We start from the raw sequence: 27,201 nt of genomic DNA, 5'->3' as shown, positions 1-27,201 counted from the left end.
TCACAAAAAACAAAAAACTTAGCTGGGCATGGTGGCATGCATGTGTAGACCTAGCTACTCAGGAGGTTGTGGTGAGAGGATCGCTTGAGCTGAGGAGTTAGAAGCCATAGTGAGCTATGGTTGTGCCACTGTACTCCAGTCTGGGCAACACAGTGAGTCCCTGTCTCTTAAAAAAAAAAAAAAGTCTCTACAGTACTGGCATGGTTACATTATCAACAAAAATGAATGCCTCGCAAAATCTGGCCAATGGAAATAATATTATTCCATATTTCTTCATTATTCTATGATTACAAATAGTCCACATGTAGAAGTTTATTTCCAAGAAAATCCAGTGTCATTGATATGTACTGTTACAGTTACCAAAATATATCAGGTTTTAGATATAAGGACATCAAAGACACTCCCATTCCCCATGTTCCAAAGAAATTTAAACTTATCCAGATATAGATGATAACACATAAATATTTTTGTAGGAAAACTTTTTGCTTTACGATGCTAGTTATATGTCTAGATAAGTTAATGTCTATTCAAACTAAACACGTCACACAGCACCTTTTCTTTTATATTTTGAAAAGCATACATGAGCAAGAGTGGAAGAGAAAATGGTCGATTAGAAAAGCCCACAGTCTTTTAGATTCTCTTTGATTATTATATCTGTAACTGCATCAAACACAAACTTGACATTTTGGGTATCAGTAGCACAGGTCATGTGGGAATAAATTTCCTTATCTTCTTTTTTTAAATTCAGGTCTAGAAACTGGTTCTTGATGTAGTTTCCTGCATCTTCAAATGTATTTGGCCCTTGTTAAACAAAATATTTGAACAAATAAAGATTAATCATATGTTACAAAGAATAGGCTATAAATAATATCAGCAAGTTTTAGGATTTTACTTTGATATACTAAGTATTGCAAAATCATAAAGGCAAGGGTCAATTATCAGGGTGCTGGGAACTATGCTCACCCCTTTGGGAGCTCCCGGTGGCTAAAAGGTAAACTTTGCATCAAAAAGCTCACAATACAGTAGAAATCCCAAAATATTTATAAAACAAAGTGAGTGATACAAACTTACATATACATCAAACACTGTGTGTGTGTTTGTGCGTATGGGTATGGGTGTTTTTATACAAATTAAAAGAGAAAAAGAATGGAAAAGGTAGATGACTAGGGCACAGAAGGAGATGGTATTTGAGCTGGACTTTGAGAGGTAGCTACAACAGAGAAATTAAGTGAAAACAAAAAAGTGAAAGTGAGAATTGTACCACTAGACTTGAGGGTAGGGTCGGGAAACAGACTGAGCTTTGAAGAATCTACTTCGATAGAAATGAAAGATTTTTGTAGAGGAATTGTAGGAAATCAAGTATAATAGATGTTATGGGCTAGATTATAGACTATGTTACTAACAAAACAAAGGAGTTAGGATGCAATATAAAAGGCTATAGAGAGGTATTCTTGACTGATGTGTTATATAGCAGTAAAACAATGAAGGCTCTGCTTGAGAAACTTTAGTCCAATAGCAGGATGTACAATGAATCAGTTGAGAAAAGGCAGAAATAAAACAAGTAGGCTAAAAAATACAGGACTACTAAAAATGACCTGTTGATGGGCTTTATAACAGAATATGCTTTATGGGGACTTGACACAGAATAGAGCAGTAGCATAAAGACTTTCTAAAAAATAAGTCTTTGTTTCCTACTTTATTGTAACTAGAAACAAAATTCCTTGAAGGACAAGCTTTAAAGCCATATAGCATGGCTAAAATCCAAAACACTGGCAATACCAAATTCTGGTAAGTGCATGGAGTTATAGGAGTTAATTGCTTGTGGAAATGCAAAATAGTGCAGTCACTTTGAAAGGCAATTTGGCAGTTTCTTACAAAGCTAAAGATAGTCTTACCATACAATCCAGCAATCACACTTCTAGGCATTTACCTAGAAACTTATGTCTACACAGAAGCTTGCACATGGATGTTTATAGCATCTTTTTCCATAAGTGCCAAAAATTGAGAGGAACCAGGATGTCCTTCTGTAGCTGAAAGGACAAACTGTGGTTCGTTTAAGGAACAGAATATTAATTTAGGAATAAAAAAATTAGCTATCAATCCATAAAAAGACATGGAGGAAACTTAAATGCATATTGCTAAATGAAAGAAGACAGTAAGAAAATGCTACATGTTATATGATTCCAGTTATATTACATTCTGGAAAAGGTGAAAGGATAGAAACAATAAAAAGATCAGTGGTTGCCAGGAGTGTGAGGAGGGAGGAGGCATGAATGGGGGAACACAGGGGATTTTTAAGGCAGTGAAGCTGTTCTGTATAATATTGTAATGCTGGATACATGACCTGCATGTGGCAAAACACATAGAACTGTGCAACATAAAGAGTGAACCCTAATTAAATGATGGACTTGGCCGGGGACGGTGGCTCATGCCTGTAATCCTAACACTTTGGGAGGATGGATGGATCATCTGAGGTCAGAAGTTCAAGATCAGCCTGGCCAACAAGGTGAAATCCCATCTCTACTAAAAATACAATAATTAGCCGGGCGTGGTGGCGTGCACCTGTAATCCCAGCTACTCAGGAGGCCAAGGCAGAAGAATAGCTTGAGCCCAGGAGGCAGATGTAGCAGGGAGCTGAGATCGTGCCACTGCACTCCAGCCTGGGCGACAGGGTGAGACTCCATCTCAAGAAAAAAAAAAAAAAAAAAAGATGGACTTTAGTTAATAATGTAAAATGTGTTAATATCAATTCATCAATACAATTCATCAGTTGTAACAAATGTACCACACCAAAGCAGTTCTCTAATAATAGAGAAACTGTAGGAGGGGATGGGAAACAAAGTACATGGGAACTCTTTGTACTTTCTGTTGAAATATTTCATTTCTGTGTACACTAGAAACTGCTCTAAGAAAGAAGTCCTGTTATATATATAATATAAAACCTTTAATTATGAGTTTATATTTAATTAGTAATATTCAATATATTTGAATATTATTTGTAATGTGCAAAATATATTATTATATTTAATCACATAACTGTATGAATATATTATAAATATTTATAATTATAGAAAAAAGATATAAGCCCTAATTGTAGGTTGACCAAAGTAAGTATTTGTTTTGATAAAATGCCATACTCCTAGTAACATCTGGGCAACCTTACGCACCTAAGTGGTAAAACTGGATTTGTATTTTTGTTTAAATCATAAATATGGCTGGGTGCAGTGGCTCACACCTGTAATCCCAGCACTTTGGGACGCCAAGGTGGACAGATCACCTGAGGTCAAGAGTTCAAGACCAGCCTTGGCAAACATGGTGAAACCCCATCGCTACTGAAAACATGAAAATTGACTGGGCATGGTGGCGTGCACCAGTGGTCCCAGCTACTCAGGAGGCTGAAGCAGGGGAATCATTTGAACCCACGAGGCAAAGGCTACAGCCTGAGCGACAGAGCGAGACTCCATCTCAAAAAAGTAAAATAATTTTTTTCTCATGTAATTTTATTACCAATGGAATATCCAACTATTTACAAAAAATAAATAAATAAATAAAATTCTTTCTGAAGGAGAAACAGCCCTTCTGTGGGATTTCACATTTACAATCGCTGACTAACAGGATTAGCACTAAAATTCCAGGATCCACGAAAACCAGAAAATGAAGATGTCATTATTCATTCTCAAATTCATTCATGCTATATCTCTAGAAACAACTCAGAGATTGAAGAGCCTCTGAGATCTACTACAGCATTACAAGGTTTCAGTAGGAAATACATTAAAAATGCCAATTTCGAATAAGATTTGCATTCCTGTTTTAATTTTGAAGACAATTCAGTTTCCAATGTCATTTGATAAAGTCTATAGAGTAGCAACCCTGGTCCATCTAACCCCTTCCAGTTTATTTTATTAGGGTTTTGCTTTAATGTACACAATGTAGAGAGGGTTCTTGTTTATTTGTAAGATTTTTTTTCCAGTTTGGATCATAAAGATAACTCAGAAATGATCATAAGCCTCATCCTCATAAGTATTAAATGTCAAGATCCAGATAGGAAATATATGTTTATACAAAAATTTATTTCTATGGAACTAAAAGAAAAGAATCTTACCAGTGTATTCTGGAAAGCAGATACTAAGATGCACCTTGGTTACCTTTTCTTGAAAGATATCTTTTTTGTTGAGGAACAGGACAATGGAGGTTGTTGAAAAATACTTGTGATTACAGATACTGTTGAACAGGTGAAGGCTTTCATGCATTCTATTCTGTTAGGTATCAGAAATGAGAATGGGTAGGATTATTATTTGCAAAATGTGAATGTTGAGCATCATGAACAAGGATCTAGAACTAACATAAATCTTTGGCAAACCTTCATGAGTTGGGCAATGTGGTAGTACTACTGAAAAGCACAAAGATTACTTTTAACCCTGGCTTTGTTTTTCTTTTAGACTTACCACTTCTTCGTCTTCCACGAGGACCATGTCATAGGCACTAAGTGCAGCACAAAATATTATGCATGTAACGCCTTCAAAGCAGTGAATCCACTTCTTTCTCTCAGATCTCTGTCCACCTACATCAAACATCCTTTAAGAAAACATCAAATGAATAATAAATCTTACAAATATCCTCCAAAATGTGCATTGAGGTTAACATTTAGAGGTATAAATGGGTGATCCCATATCTTCAAAAGGTACTCTTTTGACTTTTATTGATTATAAAATTAAATTTATTTGGTCAAATGGCTGCTCAAGGACTACAGAGAAAAAACAGTCTTTTAAAATTGTCTCCGTGCAAACTAGAACAAAATAATTTACACACTGACTTTGAGAAACTGGGAAATTTAAAAGAGTTTAGAGTTTTGGTAAAACATTCATTAGCCATAGAAGATTTTGATAAAAGTTTAGACATATTCTCTAGAATGAAAAGAAACTGCAAGAAGATTGGAAGTTACTGTAGTTCTGATGCTATGATTCTTGCCTATTTTCTTAAGTCTTTCTACATTCATTTACTCAAACAATTATTGTTTGCATTCTATGTACTAGACACTATGCTAGGTCTACTAGCACAAAGATGAAAAGATATGGTCCCTATCTTCGAAGAACGTTCTGTCTTGTAGAGAAAAAAACAAATAAGTTACTATAATATTATGTAAAATATATTCTAATATACAAGGTAAAATGTGAGCATACAGAAAGACTTAAGTTAGCCTGAGGGATCATGACACTTAGAGAAGGTGTTTGAAAACTCAGCCTTTCCTCTACTTTTATATTTTGGTAAGAGATCATTGTGGATTGAAGACTCAATTTTAAAAACTAGGAGCTAGGCAGTAAAAAGTTAGGTTTATATCAAAGGAGCTGTTTAATGTTTGCTGCCTCAGGGCTTTCACACACAGTCTGTTTCCTTTTCCTGTGACAAAGATTTCCTTCTTCCTTCCAAGGTTGCTTTTTTTCTCAACTATGAAGTCTTAGCATCAATATCTCCTCCATAAAGAAGCCTCCTGGAGCGTCCATTTAAATTACACCTCTCTCCATCCTCCATTTACCTTCTATAGCATCACTTTCTTTCCTTTATGGTAATCATCAATATCTATCATCTCCCTAATACAATAGCAGCCTCATGAGGTCAGGAACGTTATCTGTATTAGTAACTGCTGTATTCCTAGTTCCTGGCACCATGCCCAACACATAACAGGCATGCAAAAAATATTTGCTAAGTAAACGAATAGATTCCATGTTAACTGAATAGAGAGGCAGGAAACACAGCAAACATGCTATGTTCTCTCATGCCTTGATAACTTACACATGTTTTTTATAAATATGTGTAAGTTATCAAGGCATGAGAGAACATAGCATGTTCAGGGTAAGCAAGCAATTTATAGTTTTGGGAACATAAAGAATAAGGTAAAAACACTGAGCTACATGGCCTAATAATTATCCATTTATCCACTCATTCATCCTTTATTCAATAAATATTTACTAAGCACTTATTATAAGCCAGGCACCAAGGATTCAGCCTTAAGAAGCTTTTAAACTGGTGGTGATGGTGGTAGTGATTGGTGTGTGTGTTTCAAAATAGACTTTAGATATCCTGTAGGATATCCAAAATGGATTTAGATATCCTATATGGATATCTGAAAATAAACTTAATAGGAAATATCCATATGAAAATAGACTTCAGATATCCATATAGGAAGTGTAGGGGGTGGGTTGTCATTTGAAATGGAGTGATCAGGAGTTGTAGAAGATAGCAGAAGTGTAAAACCCTAAGGAGATGAGGGGTTGAGCCAAATGGATATCTGGAGCAAACAATGTTATAAGCAAAGGTGACAGAGGAAACAGCAAGAGCAAAGGACTTCAGGAGTGAGCCTCATGTGATCAGCCAGCAGTGGATTTACTGGTCCTTTCATGTTACATGAGAAATGTAGATTTCATATTGCAGACTATAGAGGACTATGGGTGATTTTTAGATAGGAAATTGACATTTTTTGTTTGTTTGTTGTTGTGTTAGATCACTTTGATCTGAGTCCAGAAGTTGGGCTTAATGAGGAAGAGATTAGAAGCAAAGAAATAAAGTATGGGGCTATCATAATAGTTTACAACCAAGGTATTAAGTACCAAGAAGCATCCAAGTTGTACAGACTTCAAGGGTAATAGTTATATTTGGAGTAATAAATGTCTACCGATCTGATTATTGAAAATAATCAAAAGTACAATATATTATACTTCATATTTCACATACGAACCAAGTAAAGATATATAGAACTAATATTCCCCAAATAATGTACTAATGCAAAATCACTCCATTAAGCAGTAGACTAAAAGAGAAGATGCTCACAATATTGAAGATAATGGTTAAGAGTTCAATAGTTAATAGTGTGGAAATTTAAATTTGGTGTGTATAAAGAATATTACATGTGCTACTAATTACCAAATTGCAGTTTCAGGCTTGCAAAATAAATGGAGGAAGGGGACCAAAGTTTGACTTTACGGTTATATTATGTGAAAATTAACCAATACATTTAATTTTTAAAAATTAAACAACATTCTTACAGAAACAAGGATGATAAATATGCATTCAGACATTTAAATTGTTCATCAACTGTTTTGTTAGTCCATAAAAACAACCTTAGTGTTTTTCAGACTTCGTAAGCTGGAGTTTTATTTATTTCTTTGTAGAAATTACTTTTTTAAAGTATAAATTACATTTAAACTATAAAATGTGGTGGAAATAGAAATAGTTGAGATCATGACTTTCATGTTCCACATCACCAGTTGTAATGGATTCATCTTAATTTAACACACCTAATAAGAGTTTACTATTTGTCGGGTATATAAGCACCTTACAGCAATTAACTCATTTAAACCTCTTCAGGAACTTGCAAGGTAGGTACGTTTAGCATTCTTATTTTTTCAGAGGGGCCCTTAAGCAAATTGCCTAAGAATTATTATTTCAACTGATATTTGTTGAGGCTGCTATGTACCTGGCTGGCACCACGATAGGTTCAATAGGTTCTGTGGCTATGATAGCTATGCTGTGAAAGTTGTTAACTTGCTAAGTCTATTTACTTGGAACAGAGGTGCACAACTAGTACTAGTGCCTGCAGTTGGCTCTCAAACCTTCACTAGTGGACAGAAATTATCTTCACTGTGGAGTCTATCCTTCTCCCAGGCCAGGCAGTAGTTCTATGTTGTCAAACAGGTCACTGGGCAAAAAAATTAAACTCCCTTCTTCTGGGAGGTTTCGTTCTTTTCTTTTAACGAAGATAATCACCTAATGCATTTCAGATGTAGTACATATATGCTCCGTTTGGTCATATATGAATATATTGTGGATCACTTTTTGGCAAAGAAATGTGATGCTGTGATTGAACAATGATGATTAACTTATGGATTTGGGGGACCTGAGGGTAGAGTATACATTACTAGGTTTAAACTCCTGGTGGGCTTTTCAAACTGAAACCACCCTTTCTAACCCCACCCACGGGGTTTTTAACCCATAAGGATTTCCATAGTCCTAATCCCTTTCACTCCAAGGTGGGGGGGGGGGGGAACCTTTTCCATTGCTTAATGACAAACCAGTCATGGAGCCAGGACAAAGAGTAATGGAATGTTTGTGCTAAGGGAGCCCAATGTGCCATTTCCACAGCAGTGATGGCAGGGCTGTAGGAATCGAATTCTAGGATGCCTCAGGTAAGTTTTCTCCACTAAGCAGAACTTGCATTAGTCTTGTCAACCTTTGTTTGTAGTCTGCTTTTCCCTGCTTTTATGCCCAGTTATGCCATTTTCTTTCATTCCGATTGATATTCGTATTCTTTTAGTCACATTTTCAATTAGATTATATATTGTTAGATTCTATTCACATCTTAAAAGTCTGAGAAACTCCTCTCTTTAAGGTGACTTTGTAATTGCTCAGATTTCCTGCATAGTGACCAAATATTTTACCTCAGAGAAAAATCATCTTATTTCTCTCATGCTAATAGTTTTGTTTTTTGGTGTGTGTGGGGTTAATGATAAAAATAATAGTAGGAATTAAGATATGGGAACTCTAATTTGTGGGTTCTATGGGGGACATAAACTCCCCAGGAGGAGGAAAAAAGGAAACTTCATATACTTCCTACATATTTTATTTTCTACAACATAATGTTCTCAAATGGCTTTTCTCCAAATCTGAAACATCTGAAGCATCTCTGAGATGAAAATCAGAGTAACAGCAAACTCATTGGCTATGTCTTAATTTTCTCTGATGAGTCAGCTTCTTTGCAGCCTACTAATGATGTGTTAACAGGTGTAAGAGGTAGCTATTCTCCTCTTCTGATAAATATGTACAACTGTGATAAGTAACAATTGCAGGAATAATACCTTACAGTTGAATAAAAGTCATATTGGAATTGTGTGCTCTCCCTGAAAAATAAATTCTAATCCATGGCCTTATGTTCCTCATAACAATTCTTTGAAGGGAAAATAGTATTTACCCATTTCTTTACCAAAATGAAGAAACTGGCCTTTGAGAGGCTAAGGTGGTTTGTTCCTAAACTCACAATTAGTAAAGGATAGAACTCATGTACTATGACCTTTAGCCCAGTGCTCTTTCAGCATATCATGCAGTTTCTAATAAACATGTTTTAAGTGGCTTGGCTTTCTCCCAAGGAAGAGAGGACAAAGATTGCTCAGTCTTAGCATTTTGTTCATATAGATAAAATGGATTCTGAAAGTCTATCTTAGGTTGAATGCTTATAATCGTCTCATTTTATGACTCGTTTGATAAACAATATTTTTGTGTGTGCAGATTGACATAGGAGACATAGGTCCAGGGAGCATTGAACATTTCTCTAATGCCATCTGCTATTATTGAACTGAAATGCTCATCAGCAAATCAGATCAATAGCCAGAGTTTTGTTTTTGTATTAATTCTCTTGGACACTATGTTAGCTCTAAGACTAGTTACATTTTGTTTTGCTAATATTGTAGTCATTTATTTTTCATACTTTTCAGTTTTAGCTTTTCCCAAAATTTTAATTTAGTCCTTATTTTATGGAATTGTAAAGTATTACTACCTATGAAAACAATTGGGAGATCCCCAAAGTGAAGTAATTGCTTATATTTTTGGCCGAAGGAATATTCTCCCTTATGCATAAAAATGAAATCAAAACAAAAAGCTTTATTGTGACCATTCTGTGAGAGACAAAATTTAAAATCAGAGAAAACATGTATATTTGCTGCCCGGAGTTTTGGATTGGTCAAATATAATAGATTATTAATGAGGGAAATGGATGTGCTTGAATACTCTTAACTCCCTGAATAAAATAATAAATCTTAACTTCCACGATGTTACATGGAACTTACAGTCCTCATTTGGGATTTTGTGTGGGGTTTTTTGGTCTTATTTAAGTTTTTTTTTTAAGGAGGGATAATATGTATTTTGTTATTAAGTCTGACATTTGATGGAATTCTTAAAGTTAAAAAATTTAAATAACTAAAATTTATGATGTAGCTAAAAATTGACAGGCCAGGCTTTTAAGTGACAGTCGAACACTGATTATTTGTTAAATTGACCAAGGCATTAATACAGGGCAAACCATCAGAGTTTTACAGCTTTATATTAAACAGTTGACTCAACAGTTGAGTTTTACAGTTCTAGTAAGCAGTGGGCAAAGCTTTGAGCTTTATGGTTTATGTTAAACAGTTGGCTAAATATTGGATCACATGAGATTATTCACATTTCATATCAGAATAGATTATTATAATATAATCTACCGCTTATAATTCTTGTAAAATTATTATATAATCTACAGTAGCTAAAAATCAACAATGCTTCTGCAGGTAATTTATTTGTTAGATGTCTTTGCTTATCCTATAAGCATGTACTTATCTTTGAAAAATCACTTTCTGACGTTCTCTACTATGTATATGATTACATAAAAATGAAACTCAATCTGCGTAGGAATTTATTTTAAGGTATTCTATTGAATGGGATTTATTCAAGATGTTAGTCTCTATTGCAGTTGTTATAATTTCTCATCATGGTTACATATGAGACCAGGTGGATCTGTGTCTTCACTACACACCCATAGCAAATGGCCTAACCAATCTTTCCCTTGTTTCTGGTCTTGAAAACAGAGAATGGTAGATACTTGCAGACAGGAAGGATGTGCACAGATGTCTTACTAAGTCTCTTAAATCCTCACAATTAAAAAACAGAATCAAAAGGATTTATAACTGTAAGGGAGCCAAGCTCTCCAAATCATCAGAATCTTTAATACCATTATATACTTTCTACTAAATGTGTGTGTGCACTTGAAACTTCAAATGCCCACTAGATAGTTCTCCGATTATTTAATAATGTAATTCATAAAGCCATCACAATAAATTCTGTCACTAGAATCAATTAAACATCATATTTTATAACTTATTATTTTGGTAATACTAACCATAAACATGCCTGAAACAAATATATAGTATATATGAGTTATTGCTCTATGAGATCTTATAAAGACTAGCAAAGCCAAATTGAAATGTAGCTGCTGGATGGACAGCCAGATTCACTCCTATCTGAGATGATGCATATGCCACACAAATGACCACGATATACACAATTCAATGTCATATCTCAGGAAAACTGTAGTTTCTTTTATATCATAGATCTGCTCATACATTCTTATAAACAGTTATGGTAATTTATGAAATCTAAAGCTCTGTGTTGTAATAATTGTTAACCTTTTGTCCTTAGCTCCCATATAGTTTTAAGTCCTTTCAATTCTGTTTTTCCATCATGGAAAAATTAGGGAGAAAGTTTCTTCTCTATAATTGTCTGCTAAATCCCTGTAAATACATTTCTAAGTTATTTGTTCTGAGGAATTATTCTGTAACAATAGGAGGGCTCACATTTGCTCTGCATTTTCCACTTACATAGTACATTAATGTCTATAAAGATAATTTATTTTATCAGTTTGACAGTTGCAGTTCTGGTTTGATAAGAACTCTACAGTAATTTCCATTGAATTAGATGATACACAATTATGATACAGTACATTGGCAGAGATAATTTTTCATTTTGGTGTTCCTATGTAAAATTTTAGAGTTATCTAATTTAGTATGTAAATTGAGCCTTTGGTTTTAAATAGTCATAAGACATCTTATGCTATGTGAATACAAATCAATGCTAATGTAATATATTTTAACACCTGGGCACTTGCTGAAAAAAAGTTGGAAGGTACATTATTTTTATACTTCCTATTTTGAAATACTACAGAATTGTACACTCCAAAACCCTGTGCACTTTTGGACTATCCTATTTAGCACTTGAAAGAAAAGCTATTTAATGGTGAGAATTTATTAAAGGATTAATATATCTTAATTGCTCTAACTAAACTAAAAACTGTATTTAAATAATTTTAAATAGCTCCTCAAGAAAAAGATATTTTAAAATATTTTGTAACAAAATTTAAGTATTTCCAAATTTTATTGTTTAAATAAAGACTTGTTTTTAGAAAAATTCCTTGCATTGGAGTAAGGAGGTACTGTATCTTCCATCCTCTTCCTCACTGAAAATGCCTTTAATAACATTGTCTTGAGTCAGACGAAAAGCAAAGCCTCTTAAAAAAACAAAAACAAGCTTGAAACCTGTTTTAGTATATAGCGAAGAGGTGGTAGTTGCACAGTAAAGAGAATGTTCTTTTTTTTTTTTTTTCTTTTTTTTGAGACAGAGTCTTGCTCTGTCACCCAGGCTAGAGTGCAGTGGCGCGATCTTGGCTCACTGCAACCTCTGCCTTTGGAGTTCAAGTGATTCACCAGCCTCAGCCTCCTGCATAGGTGGGATTACTGGGGCGTGCCACCATGCCCCGCTAATTTTTGTATTTTTAGTAGAGACGGGGTTTCACCATGTTGGCCAGGCTGGTCTGAACTCCTGACCTCAAGTAATCCACCCGCCTCGGCCTCTCAAATTGCTGGGATTACAGGTGTGAGCCACCACGCCCAGCCAAGAGAATATTGTATCAAAATAATTTCTAGCTGGGCTTCACAATCCAATTCACAAACACCTTACACTTTAGCATTCATACTGTAATAGAGAATTAGCAAAACCCTTCTCATTGCTTCATAAGGATCAATAATATGCAAAAGCAAAATAGCTCACCTTCCTATATGATTTAAGATAGTGCTTCACAAAATCACAAAACTACAAAGGGACACAGGAAAATGACTATGTACCAAAGGGGGTCTGGAGGTCTAAACTGAAGAGTCCTATTGTAAGAATAAAATGTATTTTAAAATTAATATTTTATTTTAAACATTAATGCAAATGTTATATTCTACTCTGTGATGGTTAATACTGGGTGTCAACTTGACTGGATTGAAGAATACAAAGTATTGATTCTGGGTGTGTCTGTGAGGGTGTTGCCAAAGGAGATGAACATTTGAGTCAGTGGGCTGGGAAAGGCAGACCCACCCTTAATCTGGGTGGGCACAAGCTAATCGGCTGCCAGCACAGCTAGAATATAAGCAAGCAGAAAAATGTGAAAAGACAGACTGGCCTAGCCTCCCAGCCTACATCTTTCTATCTCTGGGAGGGCGGCTGATGTGGTGGCAGTACCAGCTGAGGCGAACTGAGGCGGAAGAAAGATGTAGGCTGGGAGGCTAGGCCAGTCTGTCTTTTCACATTTTTCTGCTTGCCTATATTCTAGCTGCATTGGCAGGTGATTAGATTGTGCCCACCCAGATTAAGGATGGGTCTGCCTTTCCCAGCCCACTGATTCAAATGTCAATCTCCTTTGGTAACACCCTCAGAGACACACCCAAGATCAATACTTTGTATCCTTCAATCCAACTAAGTTGACACTCAGTATTAACCATCACATACTCATAATTAAGTTTCAAAATTTTATGATTGTTTATATTACTTTGTTCAGAGTGAAATAGATGTCTCAGAAAATGACCATGATTTTCTGAGGATTTATGTGTTTATTGGCAGTTGTCTCGTACCCTGGTTTTAGAAGCACTGACTTGTAAAGGACCACATGACCCTCCAACTTAAAGACAGTTCCCCAAAAGGCTGTCATTTTATCCTCCCTCCCGCCTTCCCTCTGAAAGAGATTATAAATGACCAACAACACTGAAAAAAACACTCTACAGAAAAATGGTTTTCACCCAATTTATCTAACAACTCATTAGTGCCATACAGTGTAAGGAGTGTGGTCTTTGAAGACAGAAAGATATGCATTTTAATTCCATCTCTAGCACTTCCGTGAAAGACCTTGGGGGAAATCTTTTATCTCAGTATAGCCTCCAGTTTTTGAGGCTATCCAGTTAGCCTCAGGATAACCAAGATTGCTTATCCTGAGTATGGATAGCAACACTCAGCTCATGATGTTACTGTGCAAGTATAAAGATTGTGTATGTAGAGTGTTTGGCATAGTGCATTTACTCATTCAGCAAAAATTACCTTCATCCTTACTCTATGCTAGCCACTATGATAAGCACTGGAAGTAGAGCTATAAATAGACATGGCCCCTAGCCTCCAGGAGCTCAGGGGCATATGAGATAGAAACAGAAACGAAAAGAGAAAACTAATAAAGAAGCAAGGCAATCTCATATATTGATAATTTTTTTTAAAAGGAAAGCAGTGTGATGTATCAATATTGCCGTGGCTATGGCTCACCCTGGCTTAGCTAGTGAGAGCTGTTTATTTGCATTTCTCCTCAACTCTGCATTTAGTGACATCACCTTGGTTGACTGAAATTGACCATGGTGGGGTTATTTGCACCAGAAAAATCAAGAGCTACGATCAGCCAGCCCTCCATTGCCTTACTGCCCCAGAAACCCTGCTGTTAAACATTTATCAGCATGCTGGAGGTTGTACAGTGACAGGGATAAGCATGGATGGTACATAGATAAGATGGTTATGCCTCCATGAGGATATGCATTTGATTTTGGAACTTAATGATAAGAAGGAGATGTTTCTTGCAGATTCAGGGGCAGAGCACTTTAGGCAAAGAGACTAGCAAGTACAAAGGTTTGAAATGTTAAAGAACAGATACATAAACAAGATAATTTTTGAGAGTGATCATTTTTGAGACAATACCAAGTTGGTTGGTGTTGTAGGGAGTGACTTGGGTCGTGAGCTTTTAGGTACTCAACAGGTAACATCACTTATCCAAACCTGTTTATGGTCCAGACAATCTAGGACACAAAGAGTTCTACTAGCTTATGAAAGGTAAGCTGCATCAAGTTATAACTCTCTACTAGGACTTTACTTCATCTAATCTTTACAACAAACTCATTAGTCAAGCAAATAAAGAAAAGGTTAACTGTGTTTCTTAACTCCTACTGCGAATTATTAGGTAACCCAGAATTGGAACTTTGGTCTGGGCAGCCTCAAGGCCCACACTCAGTTCTAGTCTGTTTCAGTGAGACATCTGGAGAAAAGAAAGAGTAAGACAGAAAAGGGACAGTGTCAAAAATGCTTTCACTGGCGTGGGAGGGGCAGAGGGGGAGAAACAACTGGACTCAGGGCCTCAAAGGAAAACCCAGAAACTGGATCAAAGGTGAGGAGTCTGAAGAAAGTAGTTGCCAAAAAGAACCATACAATAGTGAAGCCAAGACTGACGACAAACTTTTCCTACATTTGCCAAGAGAGGATGTTGATCCCAATCGGTGCAGTCCCTTTACCCTGGTTTAATCTTTGGCTCATCTTTCAGAAAATTAACTATTTGTGGGTCCTAAAATTTAGAAACGAATTTTGAAGAGTTTTTCCGTATTAGTTGAAAATATACTATCTACATAATAGGCATTCTACTTAGATATTATATATAACACATACTTTAAAATATTTGAAGCTTTTATCTTACTAAAATAAATTTATGATGTTGATTAATTACCATTTTCTTACTTTTTCCTCACAAGTGGATATGAATAATTCATGCCACTCTATCTCCAGTTTTTTACTCTTTAAGATTATTCTCATTGTTTGATACAAGAGTAATTTTATTAGTTATATTTTTATTGATTTTTGTCATTACTAAACAATGCAGCTAGAACCTGCTATTAATGTTTAATATTCCATATTGTCCACAATCCATACAAAAAGGTATTTAAATATTAAGGGATATTTTCTAACATTATAGTATGGGTTTCCATTTCTTGGTATAGTAAATGAGTGATTTTGCAGTAGAATTTCTAGGAAGCTCTCGATAATATAACAGCAATGAAAATAATGATTCATTTTCATACTCAAAACATGGTTATAAAATATGCCTTGTTATTGCAGTAAATAGTATCATATTCAAATAATTCTCATCTTGGTAATTTGCATATTTTAAAATTAAGGAAACAGATGTTATAGGAATATTTCAAGCAAATAGGAAAATAGAAAGGCAAAGGAAATAGGATTCCTGGCACCCATTTCTTGTATATTATTTAAATACATTTTCTTTTCTTTCCCCAAAGTACAGTGCCAGTTTTAAGCATGAGGAAAGTAAAATCTAGTCCCCACCTGCTCAAGCCAGAAGCATTTTAGCCTGGAAGGAGGGATGAGGCTCAGGATGAGAGGTTGGGGTGAGAGGCTATAGGAGGACAGTAAAGGACAGTGGTACTGAAGGTAAACTAGAGCTAGTGAGTACATCCAAGGATTATTGAACCTGAACATGGGGTAGAGCTTTTCTCCATGAGGAAATATTAAGCCTGATGCATACTTCAGTCTACAGTTAGAAAAGATATTTGATCATACCTGAAGTGCAAGTCTTTAAAGGAGAATTGAGTTTCAATGATTCCAGTCGTTTTCACTCGAGAATGGAGAACATCTTGTTCATTTGGCACATACCCAGATGCTGTTATTCTATCTAAATCATTAAGGTAGCTAATAAAGACAAAACACAATTATATATGTATATATAATACATAAATACATACATATATGTATATATAATATATGTATACATACATACATATATATGTGTATGTATATATATATATATATTTTTAACTTTGTGTTTGAAGAAACCAGGATTCAGTAGAAATGAATTTTTAGTGTAGGATCTATTAAAAATGATAAATTCTAGACAGGCACTTTCCAAACTCTGCTCATCAGAATTAAAAGTTTGGTAGCTGGAATGTTGCAGAATGCAGAGTGCTGAATGTGGCACACAGCTGACCCCCAGCGTCCTCTTCTAAAGGCACCTAAATCAACACTGCCTTAACCTGTGTTTTATGTGGTTTGTGTGATAAATTTGCTTGTATATGGATAGGAGTATGAAAGAAAATTTCTCTTTATAGTGCCTGGATCATTACAAAACTAAAAGCTGCCTTATAGTGGTAGTGGCTAGATTATCCTCAAAATTCTGTAGTTTGAATTTCGGCATTTTCGGTTTTATGAGAGTGATTGGTTCGAATGTACTAATTTGAAGGTTGTTTGTTATTTTTGCATGAATTTGCCTCATCAAGACTCAGCCATTTCCATTAAATGCCATTGCAATATCTAGTTAGCGCAATAAAAGAAGTACCATTTGTCTCTCTTCCTGGTCTATGCTGGAAGTGACTCATGAATTTGCAAACCCACCCTGACCTGGCTCTCCTGGGGACAGAAGGGTGAAGGTACCCACTGTCCCCACTCCCACCTCCTCTTCCATCAATGCATCACTGTGTCTTTACCCCTTCCAGGAAGCTATATTAAAAATTCCTAGTATTAACAGGCTGAATATGGTGTTTTTTTCCCCTCACAGGATCTAGGTGTGGTGATGAACAGGAATAAGTCTAATTAAATTGTGTATGCTATAACAGTCTGCTAAATTAGAGGAAAAAAAACCTGCTCTCAGCTTCCTGCTCTCAGCTTCCTAACTCTTGAAACGAGATAATGTCTTCATACTAAAAAAAAAAAAAAAAGTGTTTTATTGCTTTAAAAATAATTTGAAAACCACTGGTCTAGACTTTTGATACTAAGCTTTTAGTGTTTTAGCAATATCACTATTTCTGTAAAAATTTCAGATACAAATAGTAATAGCATGGTATTGCTTTTATGACAAATTTCACCATTACACTGAACCGCATTTATAGAAAGATAAGATTCAAGTGCTTCCATCGAGACAGAATTTGTGAGGTAGAATCCAGCTGAATGTTAGTCAGGGTTAAAAATTGTTTGTTCAGTGATTAAGCTGAGAAGCTGTTACGCCTTAGCACCTACTACAAAGATTGAAAAAACAAAATTATTTTATTAGTTAAAAAAATTCATTATTAATATAGGTAATTTATTCTTGGAGGATCTTTTTCCTTTTAAGCTGAAACAAATTAAGGTTGGACAAGTGTCCCAAAGGGATTTCGGCCGAGAGTAAAAATCACACCTCAGAAACACATAACATATATAATATGAAAATTTATCACCATTGTTTTATTCTAAAAAAGCTTAAGTTTTCTTTTGAAAAAAGAGTGAAACATCAAGATGTAAATGTATTGGAAAAAGTACTGGCAGGATTTGCTAGTGTATTTATTTTCTATTTTGGCAAGCAAATCCCTTTGTGAATTTTCTATTAACTAAGCCTGCATGTGTGGTTGGTGTGTTGTTGGTCAGTTAGTTCACGCAAGAGTAAAAAGAAAACAAAAAAAAAAAAAACAAAAATGTACCTACCAAAATAAAGATTAAATTCATTTCATGATACCTAAATGAAAACCCTGGTAAGGACACATTTATTTGCATGTATGAATGATTTCAAGCAAAGCAGAAGCATTAGCAGACTGACAATTTGCATTTAAAATGCTTGTTTAAATAAACAGATATGGAATGTGGGAGTTCAAGTCTATAATCTAAAGCTTAGACCAAATAGAGGCCCTTAACATATATGAATCTAATCATTTAAAAGTACTAAATTCTTTTCCAATTATTTAAACTAGTATTTTTCCTGGTGAAGTCTATGGTAATTCTTAAAGCACGTGGAATTTTAAAGGCACACTAGATGGCTGCAATTAGCAAACCATGCAGTCAACTAAAATGTTTCCTCTGATTATCCCTGCCATACCCCTCTTCTTTCAATTTGCTAGAACTGATGAGGTTATGTTGCCAACTATGGCATTCCTTTCCCTTATTCTGATTATATTCACTTTTTTGTTAGCCTTAACTTGAAGGATCTCTAGATTTGAGAAAACAATAAGTATCTTACTTTTACCAAAAAAAGAAAAAAGTGTTAGAGACCTTGCTCTATATAATGTATATGAAATAGACATACATTGTAGTACCAATCTCATTTTATATCTAGTTTTCCAATATAATTCAGTGTTTGAAAAAAAAAATCTGCTCTTAATTTCTGGAAGAAAGCAATGACCATTCAACTACCTTTCTCAGCAAGCTTTCCTTTTAAGGACACCTAAGAGCAGAAAAAAAACCCACTTTATTATTATTATTACTTTTTGTTTATGTATGAAATTTCTCTGAGACCCAGGGGAAATGAGCTTTCCTGTTGTTATTCTATTGCACCTGCAGTAATCTGGGTAGTTGAAAACTATTACAATATGGGCAACATTTACAAAATGAATGCAAATTGATACTGTTTAATTGTTTTTAATTTGATGAACAGATTTAAAATTTTACTATGAATCTATAATGGAGTAGATAGTCCCAGTGTAAAACATACTTTAAGTATTTAAATAAAGGAAAAAGCTAAAATTAAATACTAGAAAATACAATAAAATGCCATTTATTTGCCCATTTTAACTATGTGGCTTGTACAAGACTAAATATATTAATGAGAGCCCACTTTAATCTATCTTTCTCTCTAGCTCTCTACCCAGAGCTTTACTAAGCAAGATTTTATGGAAATATTCCACAATTCAGCTTCTTACTCATTGTGACTACCTTTACCAATGAATAGTTTAGAAAAGCAATGCTTTACTCCACTGCAGAGATCCCTTGTACTATTAAAATGTGGTAGGTGCTGAGACACTTAGGAAAAGTTATTCAAGTTGATATAATCACAAAATGAGACTCACTCTCTCCTTCATCAGAGAGCTAGGAAAAACTCCTCCAAAAGCAATGTGCCCTTTGAAATTGGGGTCTAAAATAAAGATGAATGAATAATTACAGAAAATTTTTTCTCTAGAGTTTATATAGCTTATTTTCTCTCCCTAATCATTTTGTCCATCAATGATTAAAAATCTGAAGTGTCATGCAAGCTTCATTGTTCTGTCCTTAACCGATCTTTTTCATTTGTTTCACTTTTACATTACTGTTTTGCTTTTGTTTAATTAAATGATGCTAGCAGCTTCTGTTGGCGGGGAGAGGGGGAGTTCATCAAAAGAACTATATTTACACTTTTTCACACATATGCATGAACAGAAATAGAAAATGAGTAATTAGATTGTATTTACATATGCACACATCTTGCAGGCATATAGTAAGGGGCTATGTTAGGAACCACTTGCTAAAAGAATTGTTTTTTGGGGTTAATTTGGTGACAGGGTCTTGCTCTTTTGCCCCAACTGGAGTACAGTGGTGCAGTCTCTGCTTACTGCAGCCTTGACCTCCTGCGCTCAAGCAATCCTTCTGTCTCAGCTTCTCAAGTAGCTGGGACTACAGGCACATGCCACCACACCTGGCTAATTTTGTATTTTTTTTTGTAGCAACTTGGCTTTGCCATGTAGCCCAGGCTGGTATCAAATTCCTTACCTCAAGCTGTCTGCCTGCCATGGCCTCCCAAAGTGCTGGGATTACAGGCGTGAGCTACTGTGCCCCGCACTAAAAGAAAATTTTAAATCACTTTGATAATGAAATTATAAATAGTGTCACAAGCCCCTAATTTCCTTATGGTTAATTAATGCTAAATGGATGATACAAGCAGTGAAATTTATAGAATTTTTTGAGACTCCAAAAGAATCTCCTAGTATACAAGTATCATTTCATTAATTTCTTCTAGAATTTTGTATCATGGTCATCAACCCAATGAGCCAAGGCATGTGTCATTAATGAAATTAATCTAGGAGATGATTTCACTAATATGAATAGAGATGAAATGAGTAGCCCAAAACCTCAGTATGCATGTCACCAGTCTGTGTTAGTGTGAAAGGCTATGCATAATGGTTAACACTTTTTAATCAAGAGAAGATATTTGCAACATAGAATCTTCTCAGGCAGTTTCAAACTTAGTTATTTAAAATGCTCCCCTGGTTATATTTTCTTAAATCTCATTATGTCACCTTGCTCATTTTCATTTCTCTTCAATTGCTTTTTATTTTACTCTAATAAAATGTAACACCATTTATTTTCATCATTTGAATTTACAAATGCAAAGTATGCAGAATTATAATTCTTAATTTTAAATGTTTTACCTCCAATTCCCCTTAAAGTGAATTCACTTACTAAGCTGCTGAGTCATTGAGCTGATATTCAGATGCCCTTTCAAAGCAGGCCTGAATTCCTGGATCTCTCCACAGCTGTTTTATTACCTCAGCCAGTTGAGGTGTCATGCCACCATCTTCCAGGGTATTTGCCATTGCATAAAGTTGTCGTTGGTCCTCCTAGAACAATATTTTGGTGAGAATAAGAATGTATTATTTGGAATCACATATTCTATTTTCTAATAGAGTATTTTACTGGGATAATTTTAATCTTATTCTTTTAGCTAATAATTCCACCAAACATCTTTTTAAACTATATTGAGGTAAATAGAACTAAAGTTTTTCATGGCTGGATGATGTCCAGAAGAGTTCTCCTTTGCAAAAACTATAAAATATTATGTGAAGAAATTAGCATATTTTGAAATATGTCACTGACTTCTGAATGTGGTATCAAGAAGGATAATAATAGTTTGCTGTAGTCATACTAAGTTTGCAAAAGGTCTACATATTATACCAAGGTAAAAGAAAAATTAAGCTGATTTAATCTGGTATCTTCTTTTTTTAATCATTGCCATGAATTTTTCTAGAAAAAGCCAAGTAAAAATTAGAGTAGACCGGGCATGGTGGCTAACGCCTATAATCCCAGCACTTAGGGAGGCCGAGGTGGGTAGATCACTTGAGCCCAGGAGTTTGAGACCAGCCTGGGCAACATGGCAAAATTTTTCTCTACAAAAAAATTAGTCAGGGATGTAGTGCATGTCTGTAGTCCCAGCTACTTGGGAGGCTGAGGTGGGAGAATTGCTTGAGCTTGGGAGGCAGAGGCTGCAGTGGGCAGAGATTGCACCAATATATTCCAGCCTAGGTGACAGAGCCAGACCCTGTCTAAAAAAAAAAAAAAAAAAAAAAAAAAAATCAGAGTAAAAATGGAAATAAATTCATTATTCTAAAATTGTATTATTTCAAAAAATTAATATATAACTTTTTTTGTCATCGGGTTACTGCCTCATAATCATATAAAGAATGGTAAACATTTGGATCCACATAATATTTTTGAACATCCCTGTAGGTATTGTTGATTGCATATGCCTTTGGAATAAATCAGTAGGACAGAGGTCAGAGTTTTTTATGCAAAGCAAGGAATTATTATCTTAGTCCTGTTGGGATAACATTTGGAGGTTACCAGCAAAGAAGGAAATAGAAGTTTACTGAGTAAATACTATAGTCTGCAATTTATTTAAACAAATAATCAAAATAGCTTTATGACAAATCATTTTTTTAAAGAGTAAGATGTTGAGTTTCAGAATAACTAAATTGACTGTGGTAATAGCCCAGGCAAATGGAGAAGTCTGAACTCAACCTTGTTGTCAGCCTCCAAAACTGATACCTTTTTTAGCTCATAATCCTCCTAGTGCATATTATTACAATTTACAAAACTGCACATACAATATCTCACATAATCCTCACAACCGTGAGATAGACACTATATTTTCTACATTTTACATGTGAGGAATCTAAAACTCAGAGTTTTAGAAACGAGTAAACCAGTAAATACAATAAGTATCAGAATAAGAGTCAAATACAAGCGCATTTTGTGCCATGTCAGGCTGTTACTGTTACAGGAAAGGGGTCCCAATCCAGATCCCAAGGGAGGGTTCTTGGATCTCACACAAGAAAGAATTCAGGACGAGCCCATAGGGCAAAGTGAAAGCAAGTTTATTCAGAAAGTAAAGGAATAAAAGAATGGCTACTCCATATACAGAGCAGCCCCGAGGGCTGCTGGTTGTTCATTTTTGTGGTTTCTTGATGATATGCTAAACAAGGGGTGGATTATTCATGCCTCCCCTTGTTAGAGCATATAGGGTAACTTCCTGACATTGCCATGGCATTTGTAAACTGTCAGGGTGCTGGTGGGAGTATAGCGGTGAGGACAAGCAGAGGTCACTCTCATGGCCATCTTGGTTTGGGTGGGTTTGGGCCAGCTTCTTACTGCAGCCTGTTTATCAGCAAGGTCGTTATGACCTGTATCTTGTGCCGACCTCCTTATCTCACCCTGTAACTTAGAATGCCTTAACTGTCTGGGAATGAAGCCTAGTGGGTCTCAGTCTCATTTTCCTCAGCTCGTATTTGAGATGAAGTTGCTCTGGTTCAAATGCCTCTGACACTACCAATGAAGTATGTTCAATAAGAACTTGCTTTTCTGATACAACTTAGCTTATTATTATTTTGAATTGACTACAGTTTTTTCTACCATTTTATCAAAAATCTGTTCTTTGTATAAAAAATAGGGATATGTCACTTATTGTTAGAGACACTGGTAAGGGTAAAAAAAGAAAATAACTTACTCTATCTTTCTTCACAATCAGCTTTTATTGTTAAAAGTAAACTGATCAGATGATCATTGGTCCACATATTCAATGTGTAAACCAAAAACAAAATTCTAAGTCCCCCAAGCAACAGAATTCTAAGCCCCGCAACCAACAGAAATCCCTCTTGGCCAACAGAAATCCCTCTTGGCCAACAGAATTCCAAAGTAAACCTGAAAAACTAGGTCAGGCTGTGATAGGAAGGGTGGGGTCAGACATGCCTCATTAGGCCCTCCTCCCTTTGGAATTCAGGCATAACTCACCCGCATTAACATTAAAACAGAGATCTTAGGACTGATAAAACAGACTCTTTATAGCAATAAGATCCCAAATTCCAACCTGACTCCAGTATAGAGCAGGCCCTGAAAGAAATTATTTTACCCCCAAATATATTTTTTTGGCATATATAAAAGAATAAAAGAAAATAACAATAAAATAAAAGCTGTCTTTTGTGGGGGAAATTTACATTGTGTAGAGAATCCCCTTCCCTTTTCAAGGCCTTTTCTGATCCTGGTGAGATTAGCTGAAAGTCTAGCACTTTTTAAAGGTCTACATAGGAAATATTTGCCATCTATTGCCTCTAAGGGTGCCACCTATGCGGCTTCATCTACATAATAAGAACCTTGGTCTCCACAGCCTCTTAACCTAGAGACTCCTTTCTACTCATTCTCGGCCTTTAGATAATAACTGAATTCTTTCAACCAATCAGAAAATAACTTAATTCTTTTCAACAACCAATCAGAAAATGTTTGAATCCACCTATGACTGGAAGGTCCCACTTCAAGTTGTCCTGCCTTTCTGGACCTTGCATGTATTGACTGATATCTGCCTGTAACTTTAATCCCCATAGAATGTATAAAATCAGGCAATAACTTAACTACCTTGGGCATATGTTCTCAGGACCTCCTGAGGCTGTGCCATGGGTCATGGCCCTCACATTTGGCTCAAAATAAATCTCTTCAAGTATTTTACAGAGTTTGGCTTTTTTGTCAACAAATGGCCAAATCAAGTCTCAACCTGATTTTCCTGCATCAACACAGGATAGATTTTTAAAACCCCATTTCTCTGTTAAATGGATATGAAAGAGAACTGCAAGTTCAGCGAAATATGCTCTGGTCACTTTCACTAGCATCATGCTATTGGCTCCTTCCACTATTAAAGTGCCGTTTAGGACGAATGATGCCATAAAACAACCACTACGCAGTTTTATCCCTAAGGAGAAAAAATTGTATATCTTGTCAGCATATCTTTACAAACCAAACATATACTGTTTCATTTCTTTCTGTTTTTCTTTCTTATTTTTCTTTTTCTTTTTTCTTTCTTTTTCTTTTTTGTTTGTTTGTTTGTTTGTTTTTTGAGATGGAGTCTTGCTCTGTCATGCAGGCTGGAGTGCAGTGGCACAACCTAGGCTCACTTCAACCTCCACCTCCCACTTTCAAGCGATTCTCCTGCCTCAGCCTCCCAAGTACCTGAGACTACAGGTGCACACCACCACACCCAGCTAATTTTTGTAATTTTTTTTTTTTTTTTTTTTTTTAGTAGGGTCGAGGTTTCACCATGTTGGCCAGGATGGTCTCGATCTCTTGACCTCATGATCTGCCCACCTCGGCCTCCCAAAGTGCTAGGATTACAGGTGTGAGCCACCATACCTAGCCTTCCTTTTTAAAAAAAATTCTATTTTTAATTTCAATATACTTTATTTGTAGAGGTATCATGAATATAATTCTAGTTTAAACACTTCAGTGTTACAAAGTCTCCCTTGACCACTTCAATCCTACTACCTCCCACAAAGGCAAGTTATCCTATCAGGTTGGTTTTTGTGTCTCCAGACCTTTTACTTTTTAAATCTGTGCGTGCATAGGTGGAGCATACGGTAATGATTTTCAATCCAGGCTGCACATTACAAGCATATGGTGTACCCTTAAAAGTACTGATAGCAGAACTGCAACCCAAACAAAATGAATCAGCATCCCTGCATGTCAGGCCCTGCAAAGGTAGTTTTTAAAAGCTTCAAGGTGACACAACTGTTCTGACTGCATTAAGAATTTCTGGCAATATACAGTTGTTATTTTTTTAACCATAAATAACACTTTATTGAACATAGTGTGTTTCCATTCTTGATGTTCTTCTGTGCTTATTGAAAAGCTGGTATAATTTAAAGAATTACAATTCTTTAAATTTAAAATTCTTTAAAGCTTTTAAAGGATTGAGCCTTCCCATCAAATGTGAATTTTTAAAATATATATAACACCAAAATGTATAGGTATTATGAAAACTTAGCTTCCTCATAACGGCCAAACTGATCAAACACTTAACTCCTATTTTATTGTTATATTTTAAAAACTCTAGTAATTTCTCACCAAACTCAAAACTCAACATAAAACCCAAATCCCTTATCCTTACTGTGACTCACAAGGTTCTACATGTTTTGATCCCCTCTTTCCCTCCTTTCTCCCTTTCTCTCCCTGCCACCAAGACTCAAGATGCACTGTGAACAATTTGTTGCTCCTTGAACTCACCAAGCCTTCCTTTCAGCACATTTCAATGGTTGTTGCCTCCATGTCCTTCAGTGGTTCACTTCCTTTTTCACTCAAGTCTCTTTCCAATACCAACTCCTCAATGAAGCCTTCTCTAATCATCCTTTCTGCCACATTTTTCAAATAACACCCTGTGGATTTGAGTGGCATCCCAAAGAAGTTTTATTTCCCTATGAGGTATTTGGAAAAGCTTGGGAATTACAGTGGGCCTGGAATGGCTCATTCTCTCTCTCGCTCTCTCTCTCTCTCGCTCTCTCTCTCTCGCTCTCTCTCTCTCACTCTCTCTCTCTCTCTCTCTAAAGAATATCTATTTTATTTATTCATTCATTTTTATTTTACTTTAAGTTCTGGGATACATGTGCAGAACATGAAGGTTTGTTACATAGGTATACATGTGCTATGGTGGTTTGCTGCACCTATCAACTCATCTTCATTCTCTTAAGATTGTGTAACTTTGGGACTACATTGTATAGAAAATAAAATATGTGTTTTCCCTACAGATTACTCAGAACTTCATCGTTAATATTAGGGATCCCAGGTGGTCTTAGAACTTTGTGAAACTTATTCTGAACCCTAGAGTCGTATTTCCAAATATCATGAAAAAAACATCAAAAGAAAGGAAGACTATATAGTTTACCTAGTAATTGTGAGAAATGCTGAGTTAAAAATGCCATGTTTTGTTGCTACTCGGTTTTCAGAATCTTTGAGTAGTAATATTGGTTGAAAATTTCCAAGTTATTGGACGCATATATATCAAACAAATCTAATCACAGAACTTCAGTTGTAGAACATCTTGAGGAATCAGTGCTTTTTGGTTCATATTGTAGAGTTTACTTTGTAGGGTTCTATGTCCAAGATGATTACAACAGCACTCAAATTATGTAGTAAAAGTGTTACAATTTTCAGCATTCTTTTATGTCAGTTGAGTGGATTCTATATGCTCCAAAATAGGATATAATAATATTCAAAAGGATAAGTAGATATTTACTAAATATCTTCATTATTTCTCCTTTCCTATTTCTTCAGGATGTGAAGGTTTGTTACATAGGTAACAAAAAAAGAGGGTTTGTTAACCCTCTTTTCAAATTCTATGCTTAGGAAATTATAAGCCTATCAAATACTAAACCACAACCAATAAGAACAAGCCCGATTTAGCTGCTTCCCCTCTAACTATATATCCCATCTCTCTGCTACTCCTTAGCTATAGGTCCTGAAATATTGTCCTTAACTGTTCCAATAGCCTATTCTCATTTCTGCACATATTCCACAGGAGTAGGAGTCCACCATTCTTCTGAAACCTCTCTCACTATATTCCCAATGGCTCCATATTTCTAAATCCAATAGATTGTTTTTAATAGTCTCCTTTCTTGACCTCTCAAGACCTTTCAATGTGGATAATTCCCTTTGGAATACTTCTCTTGAATTCTGTGATTTCGCATACTTCTGATTTCCTTTTACTCTTCTATCCTCTCCCTTGAAGTGTTCTTTTCCTAACAAATGAGC

General features: G+C 35.5%; 1 protein-coding gene across 1 annotated transcript in view; it reads right to left on the bottom strand.

Annotated features, from left to right (window-relative positions):
- Window positions 1-574: 574 nt before the first annotated feature.
- GNAT3 (G protein subunit alpha transducin 3) overlaps window positions 575-27,201 on the bottom strand; it is a 55,053-nt gene continuing 28,426 nt past the window's right edge. Inside the window, exons 4-8 of the mRNA XM_004045658.4 lie at window positions 20,821-20,978; window positions 16,210-16,338; window positions 4,446-4,575; window positions 4,103-4,256; window positions 575-801 (exon numbers count right to left, since the gene is read on the bottom strand). Of these exons, the coding sequence (XP_004045706.1) occupies window positions 611-801; window positions 4,103-4,256; window positions 4,446-4,575; window positions 16,210-16,338; window positions 20,821-20,978 (762 nt within the window). The 3' untranslated portion in view covers window positions 575-610. The remainder of the gene's footprint in view (window positions 802-4,102; window positions 4,257-4,445; window positions 4,576-16,209; window positions 16,339-20,820; window positions 20,979-27,201) is intronic.

The sequence above is a fragment of the Gorilla gorilla genome, chromosome 6 (genome assembly GCF_029281585.2).
Source record: "Gorilla gorilla gorilla isolate KB3781 chromosome 6, NHGRI_mGorGor1-v2.1_pri, whole genome shotgun sequence".
Classification (NCBI taxonomy): domain Eukaryota; kingdom Metazoa; phylum Chordata; class Mammalia; order Primates; family Hominidae; genus Gorilla; species Gorilla gorilla.
The sequence above is the reverse complement of the archived record's forward strand: the minus strand, read 5'-3'. Positions and strand labels throughout refer to the sequence as shown.